Source organism: Opisthocomus hoazin, chromosome 7 (assembly GCF_030867145.1).
Source record: "Opisthocomus hoazin isolate bOpiHoa1 chromosome 7, bOpiHoa1.hap1, whole genome shotgun sequence".
NCBI lineage: Eukaryota > Metazoa > Chordata > Aves > Opisthocomiformes > Opisthocomidae > Opisthocomus > Opisthocomus hoazin.
The window spans coordinates 7,800,943-7,827,320 of record NC_134420.1 but is presented as its reverse complement, the minus strand read 5'-3'; the positions used below and the strand labels follow the sequence as shown (position 1 = coordinate 7,827,320).

General features: G+C 37.5%; 1 protein-coding gene across 1 annotated transcript in view; it reads right to left on the bottom strand.

Moving 5' to 3' along the window:
* Positions 1-26,378, bottom strand: part of METTL15 (methyltransferase 15, mitochondrial 12S rRNA N4-cytidine) — a 96,988-nt gene that overhangs the window by 49,273 nt on the left and 21,337 nt on the right. Inside the window, exon 3 of the mRNA XM_075427279.1 lies at positions 9,246-9,382. Within this exon, the coding sequence (XP_075283394.1) occupies positions 9,246-9,382 (137 nt within the window). The remainder of the gene's footprint in view (positions 1-9,245; positions 9,383-26,378) is intronic.

Sequence of the window (26,378 nt, the reverse complement as noted above, 5' to 3'; positions counted from 1 at the left end):
CTCTGCTTAACTGTCCATACTGCACAGTGTGATACAATGTCCACATATACTTCACATTGCATTTGCTTCCTACAAAATCACATTTAACAGATTTTTTCAAAAGTAAATATGTTAAACCATATTTTTATATTGTAAAGTACTTGGTTTCTGCTCTGCATTTTTACACTATCATCTTTTTGCTGTCGTCTCCCAATTAAAACACATAACTTGAGTTAACATACATACACTGGTTTTAGTATACAAATACAGATATAAATTGTTAGAAGTTTTACAAACTATCTCTATTCAGAAAAAATAACAAATTCTTCTGCTAAAAGACTAATTAAGAATATGGTCTTGATGAAGATGCATCCACATTTGTTCCCATTATCTCTTGATTTCACCAGGAAATACCCAACAAAATATTAATGATCTGGTCTTAGCATAGCACTGCATGTTAGTCACTCCATTTCAGCTCCCTGATCTAAAATCCCTAATGAAAACAATAAACTTGTCTTTCACAACTCCTTGGCAGAGATGTATTATTGGTAACCATGAGTATACAACTGCAATAACAATTCAGAGTATTACCACAGGAATGTTAAGTAGATTAATAAAACAATCCAGAAACGTTTACTTCAGTTAGTTAACACCATCAGTTATATAAGAACCTGATAATGAGCTGCATTGAGTTTGCGTGGCAAGGTTGTGGTAGCGGAGGGGCTACAGAGGTGGCTTCTGCAAGAAGCTGCTAGAAGCTTCCCCTACATCCTACAGAACCAGTGCCAGCCGGCTCCAAGATGGACCTGCCACTGGCCAAGCCCATCAGCGATGGTGGTACCAGCTCTGGGAAGACACAGTGAAGAAGGAGAAAAAACTGCTGTGCAACAGCAGCCAGAAGAGAGGAGTGAGAATATGAGAGCGTACCAACCCTGCAGACCCCAAGGTCAGTGCAGAAGGAGGGGCAGGAGGTGCGCCAGGCACCGGAGCAGAGGTTCCCCTGCAGCCCCTGGAGCAGCCCATGGTGAGGCAGGCTGTGCCCCTGCAGCCCATGGAAGCCCACAGGGGAGCAGAGACCCACCTGCAGCCCGGGGAGGGCCCCACGCCAGAGCAGGGGGATGCCTGGAGGAGGCTCACGCTGGAGCAGGTTTGCTGGCAGGACCTGTGGACCCATGCAGAGAGGAGCCCACGCTGGAGCAGGTTTGCTGGCAGGACTTGTGACCCCATGGGGGACCTACGCTGGAGCAGTCTGTTCCTGAGGGACTGCATCCTGTGGAAGGGACCACGCTGGAGCAGTTCATGGAGAACTGTCTCCAACAGGAGGGACTCCACGTCAGAGCAGGGGAAGTGTGAGGAGGAAGGAGCGGCAGAGACAGTGTGTGATGAACTGATCGCAACCCCATTCCCCATCTGCCTGCTTGGAGGGCAGAAGGTAGAGAAATCAGGAGTGAGGTTGAGCCCGGAAATAAGAGAGGGGTGGGGGATGGTGTTTTAAGATTTGGTTTTATTTCTCATTACCCTACTCTGATTTGACTGGTGATAAATTAATTTTCCCAAGTCGAGTCTGTTTTGCCCACGATGGTAATTGTGAGTGATCTCTCCCTGTCCTTATCTCGACCCACAAGCTATTCACAATATTTTTTCTGCCCTGTCCAGCTGAGGGGAGTGAGAGCACGGCTTGGTGGGCACCTGGGGTCCAGCCAGGGTCAACCCACCACATAAGCATAAAATACAGAAACACACGTACATGCTGAAGAACATTTTAAGAAAAAGACTGAACATTGTACTATGTGCTTTTTATTGAAATGGTTGTAAAAAATTTTTTCATTAGTTGATTTTTTTATAGTATAACTGCCAGGAAGAGTTCCTCACTTTTGTTTTTCAGCGTCACTTACTACCAGTTATTGTGTACCCCAAAATGAAGAGATGTTGTCTTTGTAAAGCTTACAAGGAACAGGACCGAGGACACACAAACTAAAGAGTTGCCTCAGCCATGGAAAAAGAAATACTTCATTTCTCTGCCAAGGAATTTCCCTTTCAATCAAGCAACATGTTTTCATCCTTTGGGAACATTTACAGGAAGAAAAACTGGCACTTGTCTTAAAAAGTGGGATTACACGATTCTGGCTTCTTCCACTAGTTTAGTTTCATTTTTGCCATGGTACATCCCAATGTCACAGGTCAGTTTCGGATACAGAGTTTATGATACTTAACTTTATACTGAGGACCGCTGAGAAGGCATTTTCTGTCCCAACAACACTTATGTAATAGAAACGCTTTCTGAACTTGAAATTACTAGACTGTAGTCTGAATCTGATGAAGATTTTGCATCCCACACAATGAATTTAAACACAATCATTATGTTTGCAAAGAAAGGAAAACTAAGAAGTGCACACAGAAGACTTAATTGCAATTTCAAGTAATGTGATGCTGGCAATGAAACTTCTATAATTATGCTATGTAAGAGAAGACTGACACTCAAATCATAGAATCACAGAATCATTTAGGTTGGAAAAGACCTTTAAGATCATTGAGTCCAACCATTAATTTAACACTGTCAAGTCCATCACTAAACCATGTCCCTAAGCACCATATCTACAAGTGTTTTAAATATCTCCAGGGATGATGACTCAACCACTTCCCTGGGCAGCCTGATCCTACACTTGATAACTTTTTCAGTGAAGAAATTTTTCTTAATATCCAATCTGAACCTCCCTTGGTGCAACTTGAGGCCACTTCCTCTTGTCCTACTGCTTGTAACTTGGGAGAAGAGACTGACACCCACTTCTTTAAAACCACCTTTCAGGTAGTTGTAGAGCGATAAGGCTTCCCCCGAGCCTCCTCCACACTAAACAACCCCAGTTCCCTCAGCCGCTCCTCATAAGACTTGTTCTCCAGGCCCTTCACCAGCCTCGTCGCCCTTCTCTGGACACGCTCCAGCACCTCGATGTCACTCTTGTAGTGAGGGGCCCAAAACTGCACACAGTACTCGAGGTGCAGCCTCACCAGTGCCGAGTACAGGGGCACGATCACCTCCCTACTCCTACTCCTGACAGCCACACTACCTGGTGCAGTCCAGGATGCCGCTGGCCTTCTTGGCCACCTGGGCACACTGCTGGCTCATATTCAGATGGCTGTCGACCAACACCCCCAGGTTCTTTTCCACCAGGCAGCTTTCCAGCTGCTCTCCCCCAAGCCTGTAGCATCACATGGGGTTGTTGTGACCAAAGTGCAGGACCCGGCACTTGGCCCTGTTGAACCTCCTACAATTGGCCTCAGCCCATTGATCCAGTCTGTCCAGATCCCTCTGCAGAGCCTTCCTACCCAAGAGCAGATCAACACTCCCACCCAACTTGGTGTCATCTGCAAACTTCCTGAGGGTGCACTTGATCCCCTTGTCCAGATCACTGATAAAGAGATTAAACAGAACTGGCCCCAATACTGAGCCCTGGAGAACACTGCTTGTGACCAGCCACCAACTGGATTTAACTCCATTCACCACAACAATTTGGGCCCGGTCTTCCAGCCAGTTTTCAACCCAGTGAAGCTCTTGCATGTCCGTCCCATGCTCTTGCATATCCGTCCAAGCCACGTGCAGCCAGTTTCTCCATGGAAATGCTGTGGGAAACAGTGTCAAAAGCTTTGCTAAAGTCCAGGTAAACAAAAACCACAGCCTTTTCTCTGAAGTTGACAAGGTTTTAAGAAAGCACTAAAGGGCCAAGTTATAAAAGAATATAAAAAGTGAAAAAGGAAGAAAATCAACTGTAAAAAGTAGACTGTTGTATGTGTTTGTTTAGGGTAACTTTGAATTGGGCCCAAATTCAAACCTGGAACGCAATGTATTGAAGGATCAGACTGTACATACGAAAGCAAGCAAAGGTTTCCAGTCCTTCTGCAATCTGCACAGCTGGAACTGCAGTAACAAGAGAAAGAATTTTTATTTCTTACATTTTAATAAGGAAACCTATTTGGGTTTGTTATCCAAATAAATGACAGAAAAGCACTATTTTAATATAACGGCATTTAAAGGTCTTCTTAGTGCTCTCAATTGCATTTTTCCATCACATATTTAAGGCAACTCATTTATCTATGTTGTTTGCATTTGAGAGGCAGCCAGATGTTGACATACGTAGAGAACTCTTTAGAAAGAAATAACACTATAGGTAACTGACTTACACATATTCAAGGCATCATTAAAATGAATGTCTTGATTGCACACTGTTAATTGTATCCCTTATGCACTACAGTCAAAACTTAAATAGTAGCCTGTATTCATAACATATAGCAACAAAAGCATCAATATATAATACACTCCACTACAGTTCACAAGCACTTAAAATAAGCTTATTGCAACTGAAAAAAAGTTCTGTTTTCCCTAGAACTGAACAAAATAAGTTCTGATTTCCCCAGAACATTCAATGCACAGATGATGGTTCTATCCCAGTTTTTCTGTAAACTTAGTATAACCCTGAAAGCAAAACCCACAAGCGCCATCACACCTCAAAATTGCTTTAGAACTACAATAAAATGGTAGTTAAATTGTATGAGGAATTTTATACTACTTAACCTTACTTTTCGGGCACAATTTCTTATTCTGCTCAGAGAATTACAAAGAACATACTGTCTCCTCTGCGTAGGCTTTGCGTAGGTTTCTTATACTTAAAAGCTTGCAATGATATTGGTTAATTGCCAGATTCCAGCCACCTCTCTAACCTCTCCCTTTCAGTGGGCGTGAAAGGGTTTACTTGTAATATATATTGCTACTGACTGAATTTTATCTTGTTCTCCTGGATTCTCAGCAGCAATTCCCAAGTTAGAGGCTTCCCCAGAAAGCACGTCAAAGGATTCCCACCCACACACTGAATATCTAACAGGCCCTGACCCATTTTCTCCTTATTAAAGCAGCACTACATATTTTAAAAAATAAAAATAATAAACAGAGAGGCTAAATGAATGCGAGAATTGCAGTTGGAACTCTACCCTCTACAGATTTTAGTTCTGACAATATCACTACCAAGAAGTAAAGAGACACATTCAAGATACAAACTTCAAATGTATTTTTCCTCAGTGTTCTCATTGAGTGACTTTACTCCGGCTGTCTTTCAGCTAAGTACAAGGAGGACTTCATTTATCAGTTCTGAATATAGAAAAATTCCCTAATCTAGCCATACTTCTCTCCTCTTCCAACCATATCTTTGGGCATATTTCTGCAACTTGACCTTTAATAACCTTGTAACTCAGTGACATAAGATATAGGATGCTTAAAAAATGAAGTCCCATAGCGAATAATTGTTGGAACTATACTATTTTACTGAGATTATTAATGTTACCTAACCAGAATAAGGAATGGCAATTAACACTGAGTATTTCCACTTGAAGTTTTTTATGGTAGGATGGACTACTGCAAATCCTATTGCAAGACTCAAGATCTGTCATGTGGTTGATGTGCTGGAAATCATTAACATCACCAATTAAACGGTTATAAGTTACAATATTCTGTTTTAAGTACAAACAAAATGGCAATAGAAGATTCAATTGATGTATGACTTGGCCCATTGCACTCCTAATTTCAGATAGAGTGGGAATCAGATTTTACTGGTTCGGATTGTGTAACAGCCTTTTTTGCCCCTCTTTTGCTGTTGCCTCCAAAGGAAGTGAAGCAATGCAGTAAGTCAAATCACCTCTCCCAAACCAGCAATGTCAAACAGAAGAGGTGAAAAAACCCCTAGAACAGTAAAACAATGGAGAAATATATACTTCCATGCTGCACTTCTTCAGTCAGTTACATCTATGGCTGTGCTTCTTATAGAAGGGACAGCCCTACATTTCTCTCAACTTGCAACTGCATGCTGCCATGGCCATTTTTAACATAGCACACCTATTTCTGTGGCTACCTGGTGAACCAGATGAAGGAGCCACTTTATCTGACAGATAAAGATGTCAGCTGGATGAATTCCCTGAGCTTTTGATGTCAACACAGATTTGAATTAAACTGATTAAATTATGATAAAAGATTTCTTTCTAACACAGTACAGAAAATAGTGAATAAAAACCATGTAATATTGTATCAACCATCTTTTAATGACTACTGAAAGAAAAAATTCCATTCATGAAAGCTCCACATCTCATAAGTAAATCCTTTATACTTACAACTGATTTGTAAGCAAACCCTAGCTTTAGCTGTTATTTATAAATTATATACTTATTCCTCCTCCTTCCCCCTTTGAATTTAACCACACTTCATGCAGCTGACGTCTCAGAGAAAGCAAATTAACAATGAGCACATATTCCATACAGGAACATTTTTTTACCTTAGTTTTCAACATAAACTACTATGAAAAAGATAAATTTATCTTCTGAAAAAGGACCCACCTGTTCTTTCCAACAGGAAAGATCGGACATGAGGGAAAACACCAAAACAAGTAAGAATGCTGCTCTGTATTTTACAATATATATTGAAGTGGCATACAGTTATCTTTCAGTGATTAAGACTTTTCTCTATGAACTTAACATAATATCATTTAAGAATCCACTTCCTTCTATCTAATGATAACTTGCATCTGTAAAGGTAGATAACACCATGTATGGAGTCCAACTAACCAAGTTTATATGATTTTATGAACAAAAATTGGAACTAGGAGACCCTCTTTGTTTATAAAGCCATAGTAAGTTACAACAACTATAATACTATACTGGTCAAAGCTCATCTTTTCACAAACATAAGCAAGCAGAGTATTAACAATGTCCATCACTGGCAGAAAAACATCCAACACAAGAAAAATCTCTTTGTGTACTGGGAAAATAAACTTCTTTTGCATCCAGGTTTGCATAGGATACTTTGCAGATAAACATATATTGAATCAGAGGACTGATCATCATTGTCTTGTGTGGTGTCAATGTTTCTGAAAACCTTTATTAGATATAAGATCAGCTTTAATTTGGACTACGTATATTTTTTCCTATGGCAAAGAACAGAAGACTTTACAACTCCAATGGCATCTGGTGGAGTTTGCAGGCTTAGTTTAAAAGAAAATGAACTTTCCTTGTCAATGTTCTCCACACTATTCTGTCAAGAGCAGTACTCTCTGGAGAAATAACAGTTGAGAGAGGAATTCCACAAATTTGTAAGAATACACTGCATGTCTCTTCAGCCCACAAAGAACTGATAATTTAGAGTAATACATTTAAGTGGTCTTATAGAGTAGGATGACTAGAAACCAAGCTATGCTTTCTTGTCACATGCTTGCATTTTTTGCACTGGGCCTCTGACAATGGCACTTGAAGAAAGGAACGCACAGGTTGGTCTTTTCTTTTAGAAAAGGTGAAGAATACCTTCTGCATTGCTTGAATACTACTGCTGTCTTAGAACTCCTTTTCCATGGGGAAACATGACTGAACAACCCGGCATTTCTTTATCTGCTTCTTCTAGTTATCTTCTTATTATTATGGAGTGATTCATCCTGAGTGTGCTCACCAGGCATGTGAAGGACAACCAGGGGATCAGGCCCACCAAGCATGGGTTCATGAAAGGCAGGTCCTGCTGGACCAACCTGATCTCCTTCTATGACCAGGTGACCCACCTAGTGGACGAAGGAAAGGCTATGGACGTCATCTACCTGGACTATGACACTGTTCCCCACAGCATCCTCCTGGAGAAACCGGCTGCCCATGTTTTGGATGGGTGTACTCTTCCCTGGATAAAGAACTGGCTGAATGGCCGAGCGCAGAGTGTGGTAGTGAATGGAGTTAAATCCAGCTGGCACCCGGTCACGCGTGGTGTTCCCCAGGGCTCAGTGTTTGGTGCGGTTTTGTTTAACATCTTTATCAGTTATCTGGATGAGGGGATTGAGTGCTCCCCCAGTAAGTCTGCAGAAGACACCAAGCTGGGCAGGAGTGTCGATCTGCTTGAGGGTAGGAAGGCTCTGCAGAGGGATGTGGAGAGAGTGGATTGATGGGCTGAGGCCAACTGTATGAGGTTCAACAAGGCCAAATGGCAGGTCCTGCACTTCGGTCACAACAACCCCATGCAACGCTACAGGCTTGGGGAAGAGTGGCTGGAGAGCTGTCCAGGGCAAAAGGATCTTGAGGTGTTGGTTGACAGTCGGATGTACATGAGCCAGCAGTGTGCCCCGGTGGCCAAGAAGGCCAATGGCATCCTGCTTGTATCAGGAATAGCGGTTTTACTGAAAAAGTGGCCAGACATTGGAACAGGCTGCCCAGGGAGCTAGCTGAGTCACCATCCCTGGAGGTGTTTAAAAAATGTGTAGATGTGGCACTTCAGGATATGGTTTAGTAAGAATGGTGGTGTTCGGTGGATGGTTGGACTTGATGGTCTAAGAGGTCTTTTCCAACCTATGACTCCATGATTCGCTTTTCCTCATGCAAAAGCTCTTTCGAAATAAATACTCTGATGTTTTCAACATGACAGTAAGTGTCCTCTCCTTCCCACTTTCTCTAAATTTCCTGAGTAATATTTAATAGTATTTAATTTTGTATCTACATTCTTTTACTTCTTGGTCAAATTTATACAATAGTACTTTCTGAAAAGCTCACATTCAACTCTACACACTGCGCACTTTTGCATGAATGTACTCATGCTCCAAGTGTGCTGTTTCTTGAATAAAATAAAGGAACAAGAACTTTGTATAACTACAGAAACCTAAAAGTTTACATTTAGCAATTGTTCATTTAGAAAATTCAGCACTCTATTTAAAGAAAAAATTGAAGGATGAGCTCTACACAGAAATAGTAGCTTATTAACCTGTTTAGCAGTTTCTGAAGTCAGTGGCAAAATATTTAGTAAACCTAATACTGAACTACAATTATTATTTTTTAATAAAAATATTCATAAGCCATATTTAAATTACCTCATTATTTAGAACTATATTCTTCCAACCTTTTTTGTGAAATATTTACCACAAAGTGTGTGATTTTTGTACAACTCTGCTATCAGATTCATCTCAAAGCAAGCAGAGCACATGAATCTTTTTAAAATCAATTTTTAAATATAAAATTGGCTACTTGATGCATACTCAAAGTTCACAGAGTACAGAATACGCATTTGAATCCAAAAACTTCAGAAGAACTTGCATGAAAATACTCATAAATAAATCGCACTGATTCTCCAATTTAACGGGGTACATACAGCATATAATAAGCCATTAAAAACTATATATTGAAACTATAAAAATATATTAAATTGTGTATATAATACCACAGTATCAACCTTATCTCGACCATATTTAAGACAGGAGAAGACAACTTACGGGTATGATTCTGAAAGCTGCTGAGCTATTTTATAAGCTGTGGGGTCCCTGTCTAGTGCATATATTGTAATGTCGCTGGCTTTCTCTAGAAGAGCTGTAGTATGACCTCCGGCTCCAAACGTCATATCAAGGAAACACTGTTGAGTAAACAAAGACAAGACCATTACCTTAGAATAGAAAGTGATAAACCAATTGTTGACTTAAAGCTTCTTTTCTTAATCTCTCTCCTTTGCTAGAGCAAAACATACCACTTAATATAGTTGCAGTGCCTTTTTGAATATATTTTCCTGTTTTGTGTAGAATTGCAATCATGTTGGATTAATCTTTTTAGGGGTTGTGACCCTCCCCTCGCCAGTCCTTCCAGAACAAAAGGACAATCTTTTGGTACAGCCAACTGCAGCTTCATACTCTTCCCTTTTCTCTGCGTTCTGAGTTTAGAGGAAAGCCACTTGTCTGAGCAAGCCTGAACGAAGCAATCAATTTGAGGCAAAGATATACAGGACATGGGACTATAGGAAGTAATCAGCACCACCTGCTTTGTAAGAATGTGTCTAAAAGGAAGGCTGACAGATTTGCGCACCAATTAAAAAGATGACACTATCACAGTTTTTACCACAGATCACAGTGTGATGGCAGCACAGGCACATATATATTCTGACTGGGACTAACTTAACTAGCACAGAAAATGTAATTCAAGGCACAGCAGCATAGATTTCAGGTTCACTGTGCAAAGACAAAGCTATGTATTTACAATAGTAAGATACGTTGAAGCCCAGTCCTGCTGTATCTTCTCCACCACCATTACATGTTGTCGTGGTTTAACCTGGCAGATGGCAACTCCGCACTAGCCAGCCACTTGTTCACCCCTGCCCTTCCCGCCCAGCGGGATGGGGAGGACAATGGACAAAAGAGAAAACTCGTGAGTGTAGACAAAGACAGTTTAATAAGAGAACAAAGGAAGTAATAATACTAATAATTCTAATAATAAATATACAAAACAAGCTATACACAATCTTTTTTTTCTCACAGCCCAATGACCAATTTGTGGCCAGTCCCTGAGCAGCAATCATGGAACACACAATTCCTGGATTTCGCAGAACTCCCCAAAAAGACCAAACCCACAGAAAAAAGAGGCTATTCCTGCCCCCTGGCCACCCCCCAGTTATAAACTCAGCATGATGTCTATGCTAGGGAGTATTTCCATTGGCCAGCTTGGCTATCTGTCTGGCTATGCTCCCTCCCAGCTCCTGCACGCCTGCTCATTAGCTGAACCATGGGAGACTGGAAAAGTCCTTGATTTCTCAGCAACAACTGAAAACATCAGTGTTATCAACATTCTTCTAGTATTGAAACCAAAACACAGCAGCTACTGGGAGGAAAGTTAACTCCATCCCAGCCAAAACCAGGACACGTATTAATTAGATGCAGCATAGCACAGGAACACCCATCTTAACACCAATCCCATTTCAACTGCTGAGGTGGCATACTCTAAGGGCTTCAGTTACACATTTTGAAAAACAATGTCTATTTCCTTGCTTCCAAGGAATCCTTACTGCCCATGAACACGCACCATGTTCATCTTTTTGGATACACAAACTAAGACTGGAATATTTTTAGTAACACCAAGCAGACAAAGCCATCCTCTCCGGTCTTCTGGATTAAACTGAGAACATATTCTAGGCTCTCTGAACGCACTCTAAAACCTACATAGGTACAGATTTAGCACAAGTTGAGCAAAATTGGACATTGAAATTCCTATAGCAAGTCTCTCAGAACTCAAAGTTCCTGTAAATAAATGGAAATTTCACATTCCTGCCATCAAAAACTTCACACACAAAAAAAAGAACCAACAGAAAAATACTTTCTATCTGAAACTTGAGAAGGGTGATGGGGTCACCAAATTCACACAGAGGTAAGGCGACTTCAAAGGGCTGCTTAACTGCCAGGCACATCACAGAGCAGAGCATCTGGAGCAAATGGTTTGCCTGCAAAGGCAGCAGGCCGAACAACTGGTGTGCAGCAGGTCCCAACATGGGAAAGAAGGAAGAAGCAGAAAAAGGCAGCTGAGATAAGACTCTGGAACAGTGAACACTGCTCTCCTGACGGCTCTGCAGTTTCTGTAGGCTCATTCTAGAGGTTTCTGTAGTTAAAGTCCATTTAACCAACAGGCTGACCAGAAGGCTTTGCTCCCGAGACTTTCATAAGAAACAGTGACTCAGGACATAGTCAACCACCTTGAACCAAGGCAGGCTGCGCTATATGATTCCACTATTGGAAGACACAAAAGAAAATTAGCTAGAACTCAGTGCTGTTTTATTTATTTTTTATCTGTAAACCAGAGATACTGTTTCCAGAAGCTGCCCCATGCACCTTCCTCCTTTGGCCTCACAACACTGGTACTTAGCTGCTCAAAAGTCAAGAACTATTTTGTTGACAGAAATAATTGGCTCATCATTTGGCAACGCAGAGGTTGTACGCCTGCAATTTCACTTAGGAAATATTTCCTCTTCAAATTACTAAGAAAGTATCTACAATTATATACTCTAGGGAAAACATACTGGTGTTTAGAAAGAGGCAGAGGTTTTTTGTTGTTTTATGACAGTGTATTTAAACCACAGTAGAAATGCATACGAACAGCATCTTCTCTAGTTTCTGCATCTCTGAATTCCCATAACTCTTTCCTCTCGGTTGATTTCACTGACCCCTGTTGACTGGGGGAATCAGACTCAATGCAAGCTAAACAAAACTAGAACAACAGATTCTCCATAACCTTTAATATGAATACGTGACTTCTTTTTTTCACTTCTCCAATCATTTTTTAATATGAAACAGTTTCTGAAGACCAGTTATCAAGTGCAATCACATTCAACAAAAATTAATGTGAACTGAACTTATTTACAAAAACTATATACGCCAAAGCCAAGCACATTTTAAGAGAAATTTTGCAACTTATACCTTGAAAGAATTAAGATTCAACCAAAGACCCTTTGAATAAAAATGGGTATTCAAAGGCAGTGAAGAACAGACTGAAGAAAGAACCAAACATTTTTCCAAATACAGTTTTTAGAAAACATAAATAAAGGCTTTTTTAATGGAAATCCCGGAATAATAAAACTGAGTATTTATGAAACCAATAAGCCAACTCTACTGTGGCTAAAAGTGAAAATTATGATCGTTTATGATCTTTAGGTCGTCATGATTTAATTTCTTTGTATTTTATCTTCGTACTTAAAAAGCCTATGCTCGAGAAGCAGAACTTTCCTACAGTATTTTACAAAATTCACGGAGGAAAAAAATTAGTTGGCTCATCTTCCAATATTAAATTGCACCATTCATATGAAGAAATAGAAAACTGACACAGAATATTTTTGTAAGCAGCATGTATAAGACAAAGTTGCGTTACTGAGGATATAATATTAACATTATATAAATGCTCCCACAATCTATTTAAGCGTTCTGATTTATCTTCTGCTGTAAAAAAACTAGAAGTCTATTCACTGAAACAAATCTGATAAGCAGAAAACCAAAACAGCCAGAAAAGTGTGCTTATTTTTTGAAACACAACTAACCACAAGAATTAGCTAGGTTTTGAAAATATTTGCATACATTAAAAACCCCAAGCTACCAAAACCATTCATTTTCTTTATATGGTATCATATTACCAACGTTGGCTCAGATTCAGAGAACCTCATAGAGGGTCCATCCAGCATGGTTTTTTTTGCCCTGTACTGTTACTTGTACTATCCCTGTAAAAATCCAATGCTGGCTATTGAATGTAATATTAAACTAATTAGCAAAAATTGTATTATCTCTCTTAAATGAAAATTATTAACATAAAACTGTTAACTCTGCATTTAGCTTGGAAAATTGCAAAAATTAACATGAATTCTAGAAAATACACAAATTCTCTTACATTACTCTTAAAATTTCCAAGAACTATCTGATAATCTTCAATTTTCACAAGTTTTTTCCACTTAATCCTCACCAGAAGTAACGTACGTAAGCAATAAACAGAACTTTCAATTTTTTCTTCTATTTCTGTAGAAAAATCCCTTTAGAAAAATGTGAAGGAATAATGGAAAATTAAAACCAACCTTTTATTTCTTGCATAGGACTAACCCACTCAGAAATACACTCAAAAAACTTGGTCACATCAGTCTCAAGTGTCATTTAGGATTGCACTTATTCTGCAGCAACTCAAAACAATCAAAAACAATCTAAATTACATCCTAACTCCTCTCGAAAAAAATAGATTTAATCAACATGAGCATCATCTTCTGGATTGGGTTTCACTGTTTTGTTTAAAAAAAGAAGAAAGGAATGCTCTTATTTTATATCATAGTTTGAAATCTTAGCACTAAAATTTTTGAAAATCTCAACATTGCCTTTCCTGAAACAGACCTACAATGTCGGCAGGAAGAGCCAAGGAAGGCATAGGAAGTGCTATAAGTAAGCAGCTACTTAGATCTACTTGAAAACAAAACTAATTTGGAACAATAATTTTATTCCACTTAAACTCACTAGTAACGTGAAATTCCAGACAATATTTGTTTTTCACCAATGGCTTTAGCAATTCGCTTATTTCTTGTATATCTGTTCTGTTCCTAAACATCTAATTCTTCCTTGGTCGTCTCTAGAAAGCATTACACAGATTTGATCCTTTCTGCCTTTTTCTCACCAACACTTCCATACTATGGAAAAGGTCCTTTTCTTCCACCAAGTTTGAATAGCATAAAGCAAAAAGATGAGTTAGGGACTTTTCTGGCCAAGCATATATCCAGACAATTTTGCTATTTTGCTATTAAGCTATACTGTTCCCCACCACCACCCCCCCAAATGAATTTGTGAAGATCTCGCAGTTCATTCAAGAATATTTGTATTTGTTATTTCGCTCTAACAGTCTCACCTTTCCTCTTACACATCTGCCTCTGCTTTCAGTAATTTTAAATGTGATAAACTTTAAGCTTGATAAATTCTTATACTTGCTGAATATTAATGAACCATACAGAAGATCTTATAAACCAAAAATTAATACTAGCCATGCAAAGTAGAGAAGAGAAAGAATAAGGATCATTGTACCATGACATAGTGACAAGCTCTCAATATTGTGATAGCATCTAAAAGCTTCAGTTAAGAATTCACGCAAGCATTCGCTGTGAACAAACACATGCTCACCAAGTTATTTTACCCTTTCTGAAAAAAACAACACAAAACAACCAAACCTTTAAGCAACAGTAGACAACTGTAACACGATGCTTAAATTGGGAGCACTACACAGAAGAGGATACAGCTCTGATTCAAGCAGAAGTGACTTCAGGACTGAATATACAGTGCTGGATAAAATACTGCATCACCAGCATTAATGGAATAGGCTAAAGCATTTCTGGCATCCTAACAAACCTAATTAAGGCTACAATAAGTATATTTTGGCATTACTTTTTAAGCTAAATAAAAGCCTTCCATGGATAATCTTTGACTTTGAACTGCGTAGACACATCTGCCTAAACTAGCAAGCAAGAACTCATACAGATGCCTCAGCCTAGTTGTTCGACTCAAAAGCAACATTTTGCACCTAGAAGTTAAAAAAAATGATCTTAAGTTCTCAAATGAAATAATTTTATTATCAACACAACTATTTTGGAGCATTGATCAGATTTGAAATAAATCACTACACTCTACTGGTTCATAACACTCTTTTTATATAGTCATCTTTCATGCCTGAAATAAAGGCAAGATGCTTCATTTTTCCTCCCTCTTTCTTTCTTGCTTCATAGTTTTTAATCAAATAAAATAAAATTAAATGACATTTTATCCTCCTGGTCCTATAAATACCGGAAAGGATTATTACATGAATTCTTCCTGCAGTGACTCACCGTTCCATTGTTAAGTTACGATTGCCCCATCAGAGCTTCCCTTGGGAATTCTATAATCGGTTTGTGACTGTACATTGTAGAAACCACTTGGCCCTTTCACGACATACAGACAGCAACAAACAAAAACTTTATAGCCTTCTTTTTACAGCTAGCTCTAAGATAGTTATATAGATACAAAGAGTTCATCTTCCTCATTTTTGTATACAAAACTTATCACTGACAAGCTATCTCCTAACAAATACCTTTTAAACACTCCATTCTACTACAACTGAAGACCTCTGTAATTCTGTTTATGATAATGTTTCAGATCTAATAAAGTTTACTTTGCAATACCTGATAGCCTTTGCAATTATTTTTCCTTTACTGTGTAACAAAATGAGATTGCAGAACTGATATCAAATTGAAACTCAAACATGACATACATAAATTGAAAATACATGAGACTTACTTTAAAAATATGTAAAATACAAGTCTTCTCACTAGTTCCAGTAACTTCTGGTCTCTGCTTTCTTTCTTTTTTTAAAGGCAAGAGCTTTGTCATGTTCTGAAAGTTATACATCCTTTAGATGTACAACTTTTTTTCCCCACTACTAACCTTAATTCTTTCCAGCACTTCATGGTGATCAGCTGATCTTTCACAAAATGTTTTTTCTTTCTCTTGCAACCCTGATATAGTCTCAAAGCGAACTTTGGCAAATTGTACAAAATACCCAAGACATACTGAGTCAGAATACAGTACACGAAGTACTATGCCAGACAGTCTGCTATCCTGGGTATCAGTTCTTCACGAGAAATCTCTCTTTACTATCATCGACCACACACCAGACTTCTGCTATTTACCCTTTGGGTCTAGACAAACTGGGTCTCACCTTGTTCACATTTATACGATACCAAAAGATCATTATTATGCTATGATTAACTAGTACAGATAAGGCATTCTCCACTGCTCTTTCCAACAGATAACATCAATTTCTTCTAAAAATGGAAAGCCTGTCATTCAAAAAAAAAAAAAAATGACCTTGCACTACATAACTATTTTTTTCTTTAACTCCCAGCCCCATTTGTCCACTCTTTTCTATTAGAAAAATAAATAAATCTATCCTCTGTTGATAATGAACATCTTCTCTGCCTTCAATCTCAAATCAACCTTCCTGGGAAAATGCCGTTCCTTTCTCTAGCCCTTTGTTCCACACTTCCTCCGAAGACTTGCACACACTCACAGAAGTGACAACTGTACAATTACTCCCCTCTGATGCTCTTGTATCATCAAGTTGGCATTTTTCCCTTCCTGTCTTAAAAAATTTTTCTTTAAAAATTTTTCTTTTTAAGTGGCAGTTATTCAAGTATAGCAGGATAATGTACTGAGCAGAACATTTTGCAGTACCCTTCAATAGTACATTTGTTGGATTACCCTCCTCACAAATTAAATGCTCATAAAGTGTATCAAACACAGCATGAGCGAATCACTTCAAAGATAACAAAGATGCCATCACGTCATTCAAACACAACAGTAGGGCAGTCATGGAAAGTCAGACTGATGTTACATATATTATAATGCTGGACCTCTATACAATGAAGAGCTAACTCTGCCATTTGCAATATACATATCACAGTTGGTTCAGATGTAGTTCTAAGAGGAAAATGTTACTAGTAATCCAAACGAAGGAAAAGATTCCTACTTCATTACTCACCTCTTTTAGCTAATAAGAAGGACATCCCAACGTGAAAAAAAGCAAGCCAAGAGAACTGTTATTTTCAGAATAGAAAACAGTATGAATGCAAAGTTTAAAAGATGAGCAGAACAAAATTAACTTGGCAAAAATACACTTTGCCAGTACCATACCAATATAATACATCAGTGTAATATTTTAACAGCGATACCTGCATGCTGGAGGACTTTCCACCCGAAACTGGGCCTCACAAACAATAAAACAGAATCACAGAACTTTCCTGTGGGAAGCAGAGAAAGGAAATATATCCACAATCCCTGCCGTCACAGCTGGGAACTCAGCCCCAGTCCCAGCAGTCCCTCACCCTCCATCTTCAATCTTCCAGAAGAAAAATCAGGAGTTAGAAAGAATAACAATTACAAAATTACTATCTTTTCAGTGCTTGCATAACATATTTGTTTTGAAAGTAAATGGCACTCTTTCCACTTTCTACAGGCTTGAAACAAAAAATACCAGAGTATGGATTCGTTTGAAACAAACTTTGCAAAGAAAAAAGGGATGAACAACTATCCAGCATCCAAGGTATGCTGCCTAACTTTTCAGCTCATTAGAAGAAAAGAAAATGCCTGGTATCTAGTGGTTGAAGAAAGAAAAATAAAGTAGAGAAAGACTCTTTCACGCAATTGAGATATCAAACGTTAATTTTTTCCTGACTTCTTATTATACTGGATAGTCTAATAAAAGTCAATGCACAAAAAGTTTATATGATGAGAGCAATGACACATTTGTTTGATAATAAAGCCACCATCCACTAGTGTATTCCAAGCCAGTCACGACTAGGTCAGAGCGCTCCTCTTTGCTTTCACTGATCTTTCTTAGTGGGATGACAAGTCAACATTTGTCATAATAATACAGTTTCCATATTCGAAATGAGTGCTAATGTTTTCTTGCAAATGCAAAGAAGGTCAAACTACTAGTATGCTTACATTCTCAACCAAGATGCTTGTTAAGGCTAACAATAAATATTTAATTTATTACTACATTGACAGGCACTCTTACTTCATTCGTATCTATTGGATCACTTTGTGGAATAAAAATTCCAGGAACAGAAAATATCATAAACAAAATAATCAACACATTGCAAGACAGTTTTTGCCTCTTCATTCTCCTGGTGTTTCCATGATGAGTCATGTTCTCTAAACTTGTTGTCTGAATTTCCTTGCTATTCACAACAGAAATTGTTCATTGTCACAACACAACTTATTTTCGACTCTGCTTTATTTTTCAAACATCAACTCTAAGTGCATTATAGTATAAATATATATGACCTGTTCAAAACATCTTGAATTTGCCACAGCTTACCATTTTAATACACTGAACTATTTCATATACACATAAGGAGAATAACAAAGAGAGTTGAAGTCAGGAGCAGTGACAAGGAATTCTACAGGAATCTTCTTGTAGCGGTGATTTTTTTTTCAAGGAACAGCTGATCTGCTGTATGCTTTATCACCACATTCTTCACAACTTATCACTGCAAAGGTATGAATCAACATAGATGTCTCAAAAATAATTATTGGAGTAAACACCTCTCAAATAAAGCACAGACTATTGTTTGGGCACATATTTTAACAGTTCACAGTGGGAAAAGGCAGAGTCTCTTCTCAGTTCCTTAGTCTTGTTCATCGTGTCCTTCGCTTCTGCAAAGCTCAAAATCCACCAGCTCAACATTGTAAATTAACGCTCTGTGCTGGCCTTTGTTAATACCAACCTCACTGAACCTATAGTTTCAATAAGCACAGACAGAAAATCAATTAGAAGTATAAACCTAAAAAGTGATGCTAGGAGGAAGGAAATATATATCCAAACTTTAACATATTTCCTTCCAAGCTTCTAGAAGTAGGTATTCTGTAAAACCACAACAGGAAACAGAACTTTCTCATACTACAGAAGAGGGTGGTGATCCACCAAAGAGACTTCAAATCCTACTCCAGCCGATCGGCTGGACTGAGAACGCCCAAGATCCCAGCTGAGCTATGGCTTCTGGCAGAAGCTGCTGGCAAACACTGCTTTAAGAAGGCAACCTTCCCAAAACCACAGCTCACTCCACATCCACCCTCTGCACAGAATTGTAACAAATGTTAACATTGCAATGCATTAAGAATGAATGGGAACCTACGGGTGTGAATAAATCCCTTCTGATCCCCAGAGACTACCAATAAGAATACAGCTAGCACACGCATAAATACACATACACTCACAGATGTCTACTAGTAGGGAGAACTTCCATCTGAAAAATTACAGTGTTCAACAAAACAACTTCAACTTATTAATCTTAGAACTCTTATGATTAGCAGTCTCTTCCTTCCCAGCTAGTAGTAGTAATTGACGAGAACAAACAAATATGGCTCATCCTATTCCAACTCATTTTCTGAATTTCAAGCAAAGACCAACCATAACTTCAGTGTATGAGCAAGTATTTTTCATCCCAAAATTCATCTGGTCATCATGACAGAAGATGGGAGAAAAAGCTCTGTTGCTTTGAATCCTATAATCCTTACCAGAATTAAGTTACAAACATTTCATTCAGGCCTTTTTAACAGCTACTCTGACATTCTTTGGGATACAGTAAAAAAGTATCAGTGCTTGTACACTGTTGAGGTTTTTCTTCAATTCCACTTCTTTTTCAGTTTGTAAAAATGCTTTACAATGAGATTACCATGCACCTTAGAAAACCACGAATTTATGGGCATATTCGAGTCCCTTAATTTTAAGATAATTGTCCAAGTGGATCGAGAAACAAAAATGTCTTCAGAAAATACAAAAAAAAACATCCATCCTAATTGAAATAAACTTCCCACGTTGCAACCTGCAGCAACATACTATATAATAATTTTTGGAAAAGAAAAATATTATTTTCTTTTTTAATACTCTTTTTAATGTACAGGAGATATATAAAGTTCAGAGGGCCTTTACAGATTACCTTTCTTTGAAACAGGAACACGCATACCAATGAACAGTAAAAAAATGCTGTTTCATAATTTTATATAATACATACAGATGATAAAACTAGCTTTCTGCATCAAGAATAATTATACTCATCCATTTTGTCCAAATTAATTTACAATCGCCTCCAAAAACTGAAGTTAACACTTTTGTTTCATGAACACTAAACTGTGCACGTATATGCATTCTACGCTTACAATGAAAATTAATGCAGGTAGCAGAAGCTGGACAACTACGTACCACAGAGCTCTAAAAAAAAGGTTTGCCCCACTGCCTTAACATGGCAAGGAGTTAGTTCCATATAAGCCAGTGAAGCTATTTCGGGACCAACACGATTTAAAGTATTCCCATGCTACCAAAACCACATACTTGTTACAAAATCTGATTTTTAATCAACAGACAATTATTCTGAGATGAATTATGCTCTAATTCAGATATTTTCATAAGAAACTGAAGGAATGGAAGAAAACTGTTCTGTACAGCAAAGTGTTTTAGAAGAAAGCAAAAAAGTGTTGGGTTTTTTTTTTTTCACACCAGTATCTGATCCAAACCTCATTCACTGCTGAAATTGTTCACCAACAGAAGGACGTAAACAGTACATTTCTTCTACCCTCTTTCTTCATGTCACCTCCTAAGCATGCGCAACTCAAGCCTGCTATCAAAGATCTCCACAAACTGTTGATTTTGAATCAAATTATGGCAGTACACATTACCCATACGGCTCTCAAAAGACAATCATGTTAAAAATACTGTTTTGATATGCTGAATACAGTAACTGAAAAGGCAAGCTAACCGTATTTTTGTATTCTTTTGTAATTTTTTTAACATTACAGAAAAAAACATTTATCCTAACCACTTCTGTATTCAACATTCACACTTCTTACAGCACTTGCCTTTAATCCACTAGATATAATTTGTAAATACTTTTTATGCTAAAGCACACAATCGTCATGTCATCTTCTTTCCCATGTGGACTATGACCTTTCTCAAAGAAATTTTAAGATTAGTTTTTGCAAAGTACAGAAAAACTTCTAACACGAACCTCAAAGACGTTGAGGTGCATGCAGAAAATCTTTGTACTGCAGCTCATCACTGTTGAAGCCCCACGTCAACATCTGTTTGAGTAGTTTTGACAGATAATGTTTATGACCAAATATTAGGGAAAAAGAAAAATGAAATTTAGGACTGTCATTTCTTAACACACATTCTGAATAACACAGTCCAGAAATGGATAATAACCAGCAGGAAGTTTAACTTTACTTTTGTAATAATTTAAAAGGCACTATTAAGGTATAACTTCACCAGAGACAAAAAGGAAGAAATTTCAAATCTCTTTACATCAAAGTTTATTTCAGGTATTATTTTGCATTGTAAGTTACTCTTACAATTATTTCTGAACAAATAATGATATTCATTGTGCACAGCAAATAAAAGAACATAGTTCAAAAGGAACTTTGAATTATTTCCCTTAGGTCACTATGAACATACCTACATAAGAATAAAAATGAAAAGCGTTTCTTTAAAAACTTACTTAAATTAACACGTACAAACAAAAAACCTAAACCTATTAATTGCAGTGCCATTGCAAAGTCACATATGAGTAAAGTCACTTGCACCAGCTCAGTTACACAGAACAATCCAAAATGTCAGTGTTGACTTGGGAACATCTTGTCATGGTAACAAACAATCTATTTAAAAAAGACTAATGGAAGTAGGATCACTTTTCGTCTGAAAGACATACAGAGTCTTTTTCCTGTCAGCTGAAGTTCATGGCTGGACTCAATTTACAACTCTGATCCGACTAACATGCTTAAAAACCTACAGTGTGTAGAAATCTCATAACTGTTCTCTTATCATTAGATGGTAATTACCTAAATTTGTAACATTATAAATAATTATCATTGGTAACAGCCCATCTGTTAATTGTACCATTATATGAAAATAACTTCATATAAATATCTGCACAATTTAATTTGGATCATACCACAGTAATTAAAAAAAAACACCAAAAAACCCAAACAAAAAATGCAAACCAAAACCCATTACATACTCCAGAGGAAAAAAAAACGCCTTGAAAAATAATTTGGGTTTTTTTGTTCACCTTTGGCTGAAGCACAAATACAAAATCATAACTTTACACAGCTACCAATTCAACTACAGTATGAATGAAAGTTATTGTTATGAAGGGTAACTTACCCTCAATATAAAAAAATCTACTCATCTGAACTCTTTAAATAGTTTCCTCTTGGTGCTATTTCATCTAATATTCCCTACTGATTAAGTAATGGATATTTCAAAAAAAGTTACACATTTTCAAATACATTATCATTCTATAAGAGGAAGTCACAAGGCAGTGATCTGAGAACAGTCTCCCTTTTTTTTTTTTTAAATTATTCCTGCAATAAGCTTATTAACATCTTTTCCAATAACTAACTCAGCAAGTTCTCCTCTCTCCTTCTCTGAGCTGCTCCTTAATTTCACTCTTCGTAACTCATATCTGAACATATTAAAAATAGGTTTCTGAAAATTACCATCCAAAGGTGAAAATTTTAATTCTGCACACAGAAACCCGAAGTAACATGGCACTTGTGATCTCCTAGGAAAGGTTAGTCACCAAACACCATGAAGCCCTATGCTTTCTACCAAGTATATAACAGAAGTTCCATTTCATAAAGAAATGTTTAAAAAAAAAAACAAACCCTCAACCATAACATTCCACATACTCCCTTCCCAGACAAATCCACACCACCATGGTGTTGGATAAAACTGCAAATATGTGATGTATAAACACTCTGAACAACGTTGTCATGTAATTGAAGTCTTTGTCACAGTACGCACTCAGAAAAGACCACAATGTTTGTCCTAACGCCTTGGTCCTTTCCTTGTTCATTTCTCATTTCCCTTCATTTCAATTGTGCAAATCTGAAGTGCTTCAGAGTGTTTTTACTTTTTAACACACACTGTCCTCTCCATGGAATTAGGCAGAAGGAAATCCATAAGATTAACAGAATTATGTTCTTTATGACACTGAAGCTCAGCTGACTTGCAAATGAAGCATATTATACGCTCTATAGCTATTTCTCTTCATTTATTTATTTTTTAAATGTTTGTAAAGCAAAATCAGGCTATTTACATTTCTTACTCGACAGGCTTAATACACAACACTGTCCTGTGGCTCCGCTGTTACCTGTCTTTCATCTCAAACACTGCAGTGCTTAAGAACCGTGGGCCTTGGGGCACATTCAGTAAAACATGACATATTACCAGCTTTCCTTTTGATATTAGTGAACCCAGGCAACTTTACTTCAGCTCTAGGATCAGTATTTCTTTGAAAAGGTCATACCTGCCGACTATTTGCTTCCTCCTCAGGATATGAACAGTTCAGTACAACGCTGGAACGGGACACAGTGCACGGAGATGCCAAAGATAGCCTGTAATTTAGATGCTTTTTTATTTGCAGATGGTTGGGTTGATGAGTGGAATAGATCATTAAAAGCAGAGTTTGAGCAACTGTGCAACAGACTTACACCCTTATCACACCAGTTCATGTTAATCTATCAAGTAGCATTTGCTTCCCTAACACATTGTCAAACCCCGTGCTGACGCTGCCTCCTTTAGATACTGCAAGAAAGTAGAGTAAAAGTTATAAAAAGGAATGTTCTACTTGGAAGCACAGACCATTGCAGAGGGTGCGCTGTCAAAGGACTGTCTGTAGCAAAGGAACACTGCATACCCCAAGAGCCAAATGAATTCTGATATCTCAGATGCCCCATACCTTGCACTGGATGTTAATTATGTCTGCTAATATTGTGACTTACTAAAAGACTTGGCATGACGTGATACTATGCTATTTTTTCATATGTCACATTTTTGTATTATGTTAATCAACCAGTCCTTGTTCCAGTCATTTGAAGATTTACTAGTATCTAAACAAATCACATAAGTGGATATATGAAAAGCAAGCTAAGTTAAAATATTACCAGAAATAATGTTCTGGGATTAGACTAGCCACCTTATAATGCGTTTTAGAAAGAGAAGCAACTGTGCTGGCTCAAATTCCCACTTTACATCACAGCACTATCTGCAGTATGGCATATAAAGTTTATGCTTATAATTCACAAATGCAGTTATTGCTAACAGTGGCAAGTTTTTGTATACCTAAGTCTTACGACTGACAACCTAAAGCAAATAAAAATATTTTCTGCAAATCACTTAGTCGCAACATATTTCAGCCTCCTTTCTAGAAATTTTACATTACTTTTAGCAGAAATACTCTCTGCCAGAAGAGGGAAAAGGTCAAGTGTAAAGTGGCAAGGGAAGAAGCGACACTGCTACTGAGAATGCAGGTTATGTTAGTCATCTTTTCATGAAATTAATACAATATTTTGGTAGATGGTAGAATTCAGCCAAGTATTTTTGGAATACTAAAAAAATATGCTCATATATTTGATACAATTTTTTATTTTACATTAAAATATCTTAAAATTATTTACAATCGCAGATTTTTTTAAAAAATTCTTTTGTAATTGTATAGTATGGTTTACAGCAATTGTTGTCCATATTGTCAAAAATCCCTATGGAGTTACTTACAAAGTGGCTAATTGTCTTACTATAGCTAAACATAGCCACTCTAAAACAAGCAAACACATCGTACATTTTTCAGTAATTAGCAATGCAGTGCTACTAAACTTCACAGAGCAGAGAAGATTTAATGACCTCCAATATACCGCAACTGGAGATGCTCATATTCTCATCTACTATGCAGGTACAATAAACTAATACATAATTAAAGAACAGGCAGTTACTGATTTATATTTATGTGAGATCAGTTTTACAAAAAGGAACATACTTCAGACTCACAGGCAATTAAAACCAGATTAATTTCCTACCACAAATATGAATTCAAACTCCTAGGGAGAACAGTATGACTTATCATTTACTTTAATATTCTATTACATTAATACAGTAATCAAAATAAAATACAAACCTTGAGAAAAATCCTGTCATTCACCACTGGCAAAAATAATGAGTGTAAAAGCCTTGTAGAACTATACAGTTTTCATACAATTCATTGATTGCAAAAGACATCGACTGTCCTTCAGAACATATAATTGAACACCAAGAACTTTCAACCTCTTGTGGAAACTCTGCATCTGGTTCGATAGTAGTATAAGAAGTCTTAATCTGCAACATGTCATTACAGTAATAAAACATGTTTAAAGTGGCTGCAGTGTTGACATAAGTCACTGAAAGAACACGTATCCACAATTTGTAGTTTGAACAAGTGTCCCTTTACTCTTTAAGGCAAAAACCATTCTCAACTGTATTACTTGTGTATTCTAATATAATGTGCAATGCTGGAAATCACAGAATATAACAGCAGACTAAGTTACGCAAATCTGGGGGAGGGGATACTATTTTTTTAAAAAGACATTCAGCTGTTCATTACAAGAAGAATAAAAAGTGCATTAAGAACATAATAAACTATATTTTACATTCAAGTTGTTAAACTAATTGCTTGCTTTTCAACATGACAGTATAGATACTATCATAAACCAAAGACTGGAAAGAGGCAGCACACCAAACTCATCATTTTCTGACAACGCTCTTTGTTTACGAAGTAAGTACCACCTGTGGCAGCATGTTACAAAATGAGGAGCTGACTTGGCTCACCTTAGTTCTTATTGGCTGAAACAAGAAGCACAGAGCAACTACGTCTAACATAATTACACAGATTAGATGTACAGAACAGTTGAATCAACCGGTTCTAGCACAGCTTTAGTTTAAAACACAACAAACAGAAGCAGCACTACTTAACATGCTACTGTCCATGTAAAAAACTGTTGTAAAAATCCCTACAAATACAGAGGAAATAAGACAGCTTTTATCATGAGAAGAAAGGGCGTAAATATGGAAGACTTTCTGGCTCCCCTTTATCTATTATTTATTGCCTGCGAATTGTTTTACTCAGCTTTGCTGTGATGCTTGTATGCCATGATCATTTATTAGAGGCCAAAGGAATTACCATTAGCAAAACTCATTTGCTTTATGAACTGTACACACATACAATACAGTGCTTTACAAACAAACTTATTATCTAACTTAAGACACGATCAAACAAATGAGTGTGACAGAGTAGGAAAGACCATACAGATAACAGTAACAATTCCATGTAATTACACAGATTAGTAGTCATCTTCCTCGGAGCAATGCAATTAAACACATGTTTATCTTCAGATGTAGTTTCGTTTACCTCCAAAAGACTATTCATGGGTTTAATGTCAGGAACATGCCTAGAGTGCTTAGCTGTCTTGGAATCAACGTGCACAACTAGATGGAACTATTAGTTTCACAGTAGTTAGCTTTATCCTGTATTTCCATCCAGAAGTTAATTGCACAAGAAGAAAAATTAAAAAGCAATTATAATTTTGAATCCTCTCTTCCACAAGCAGAATCTGAGTCACCAAAACTTCTTTTTGGATCTAGCTCTCAACACATTCAGTACTGCTGAGCTCCTCCAGACACAAACATACAATTACCCTTTCTTACTGCCTACTGTTGCATCCACAAGCTTCAACTGTCCT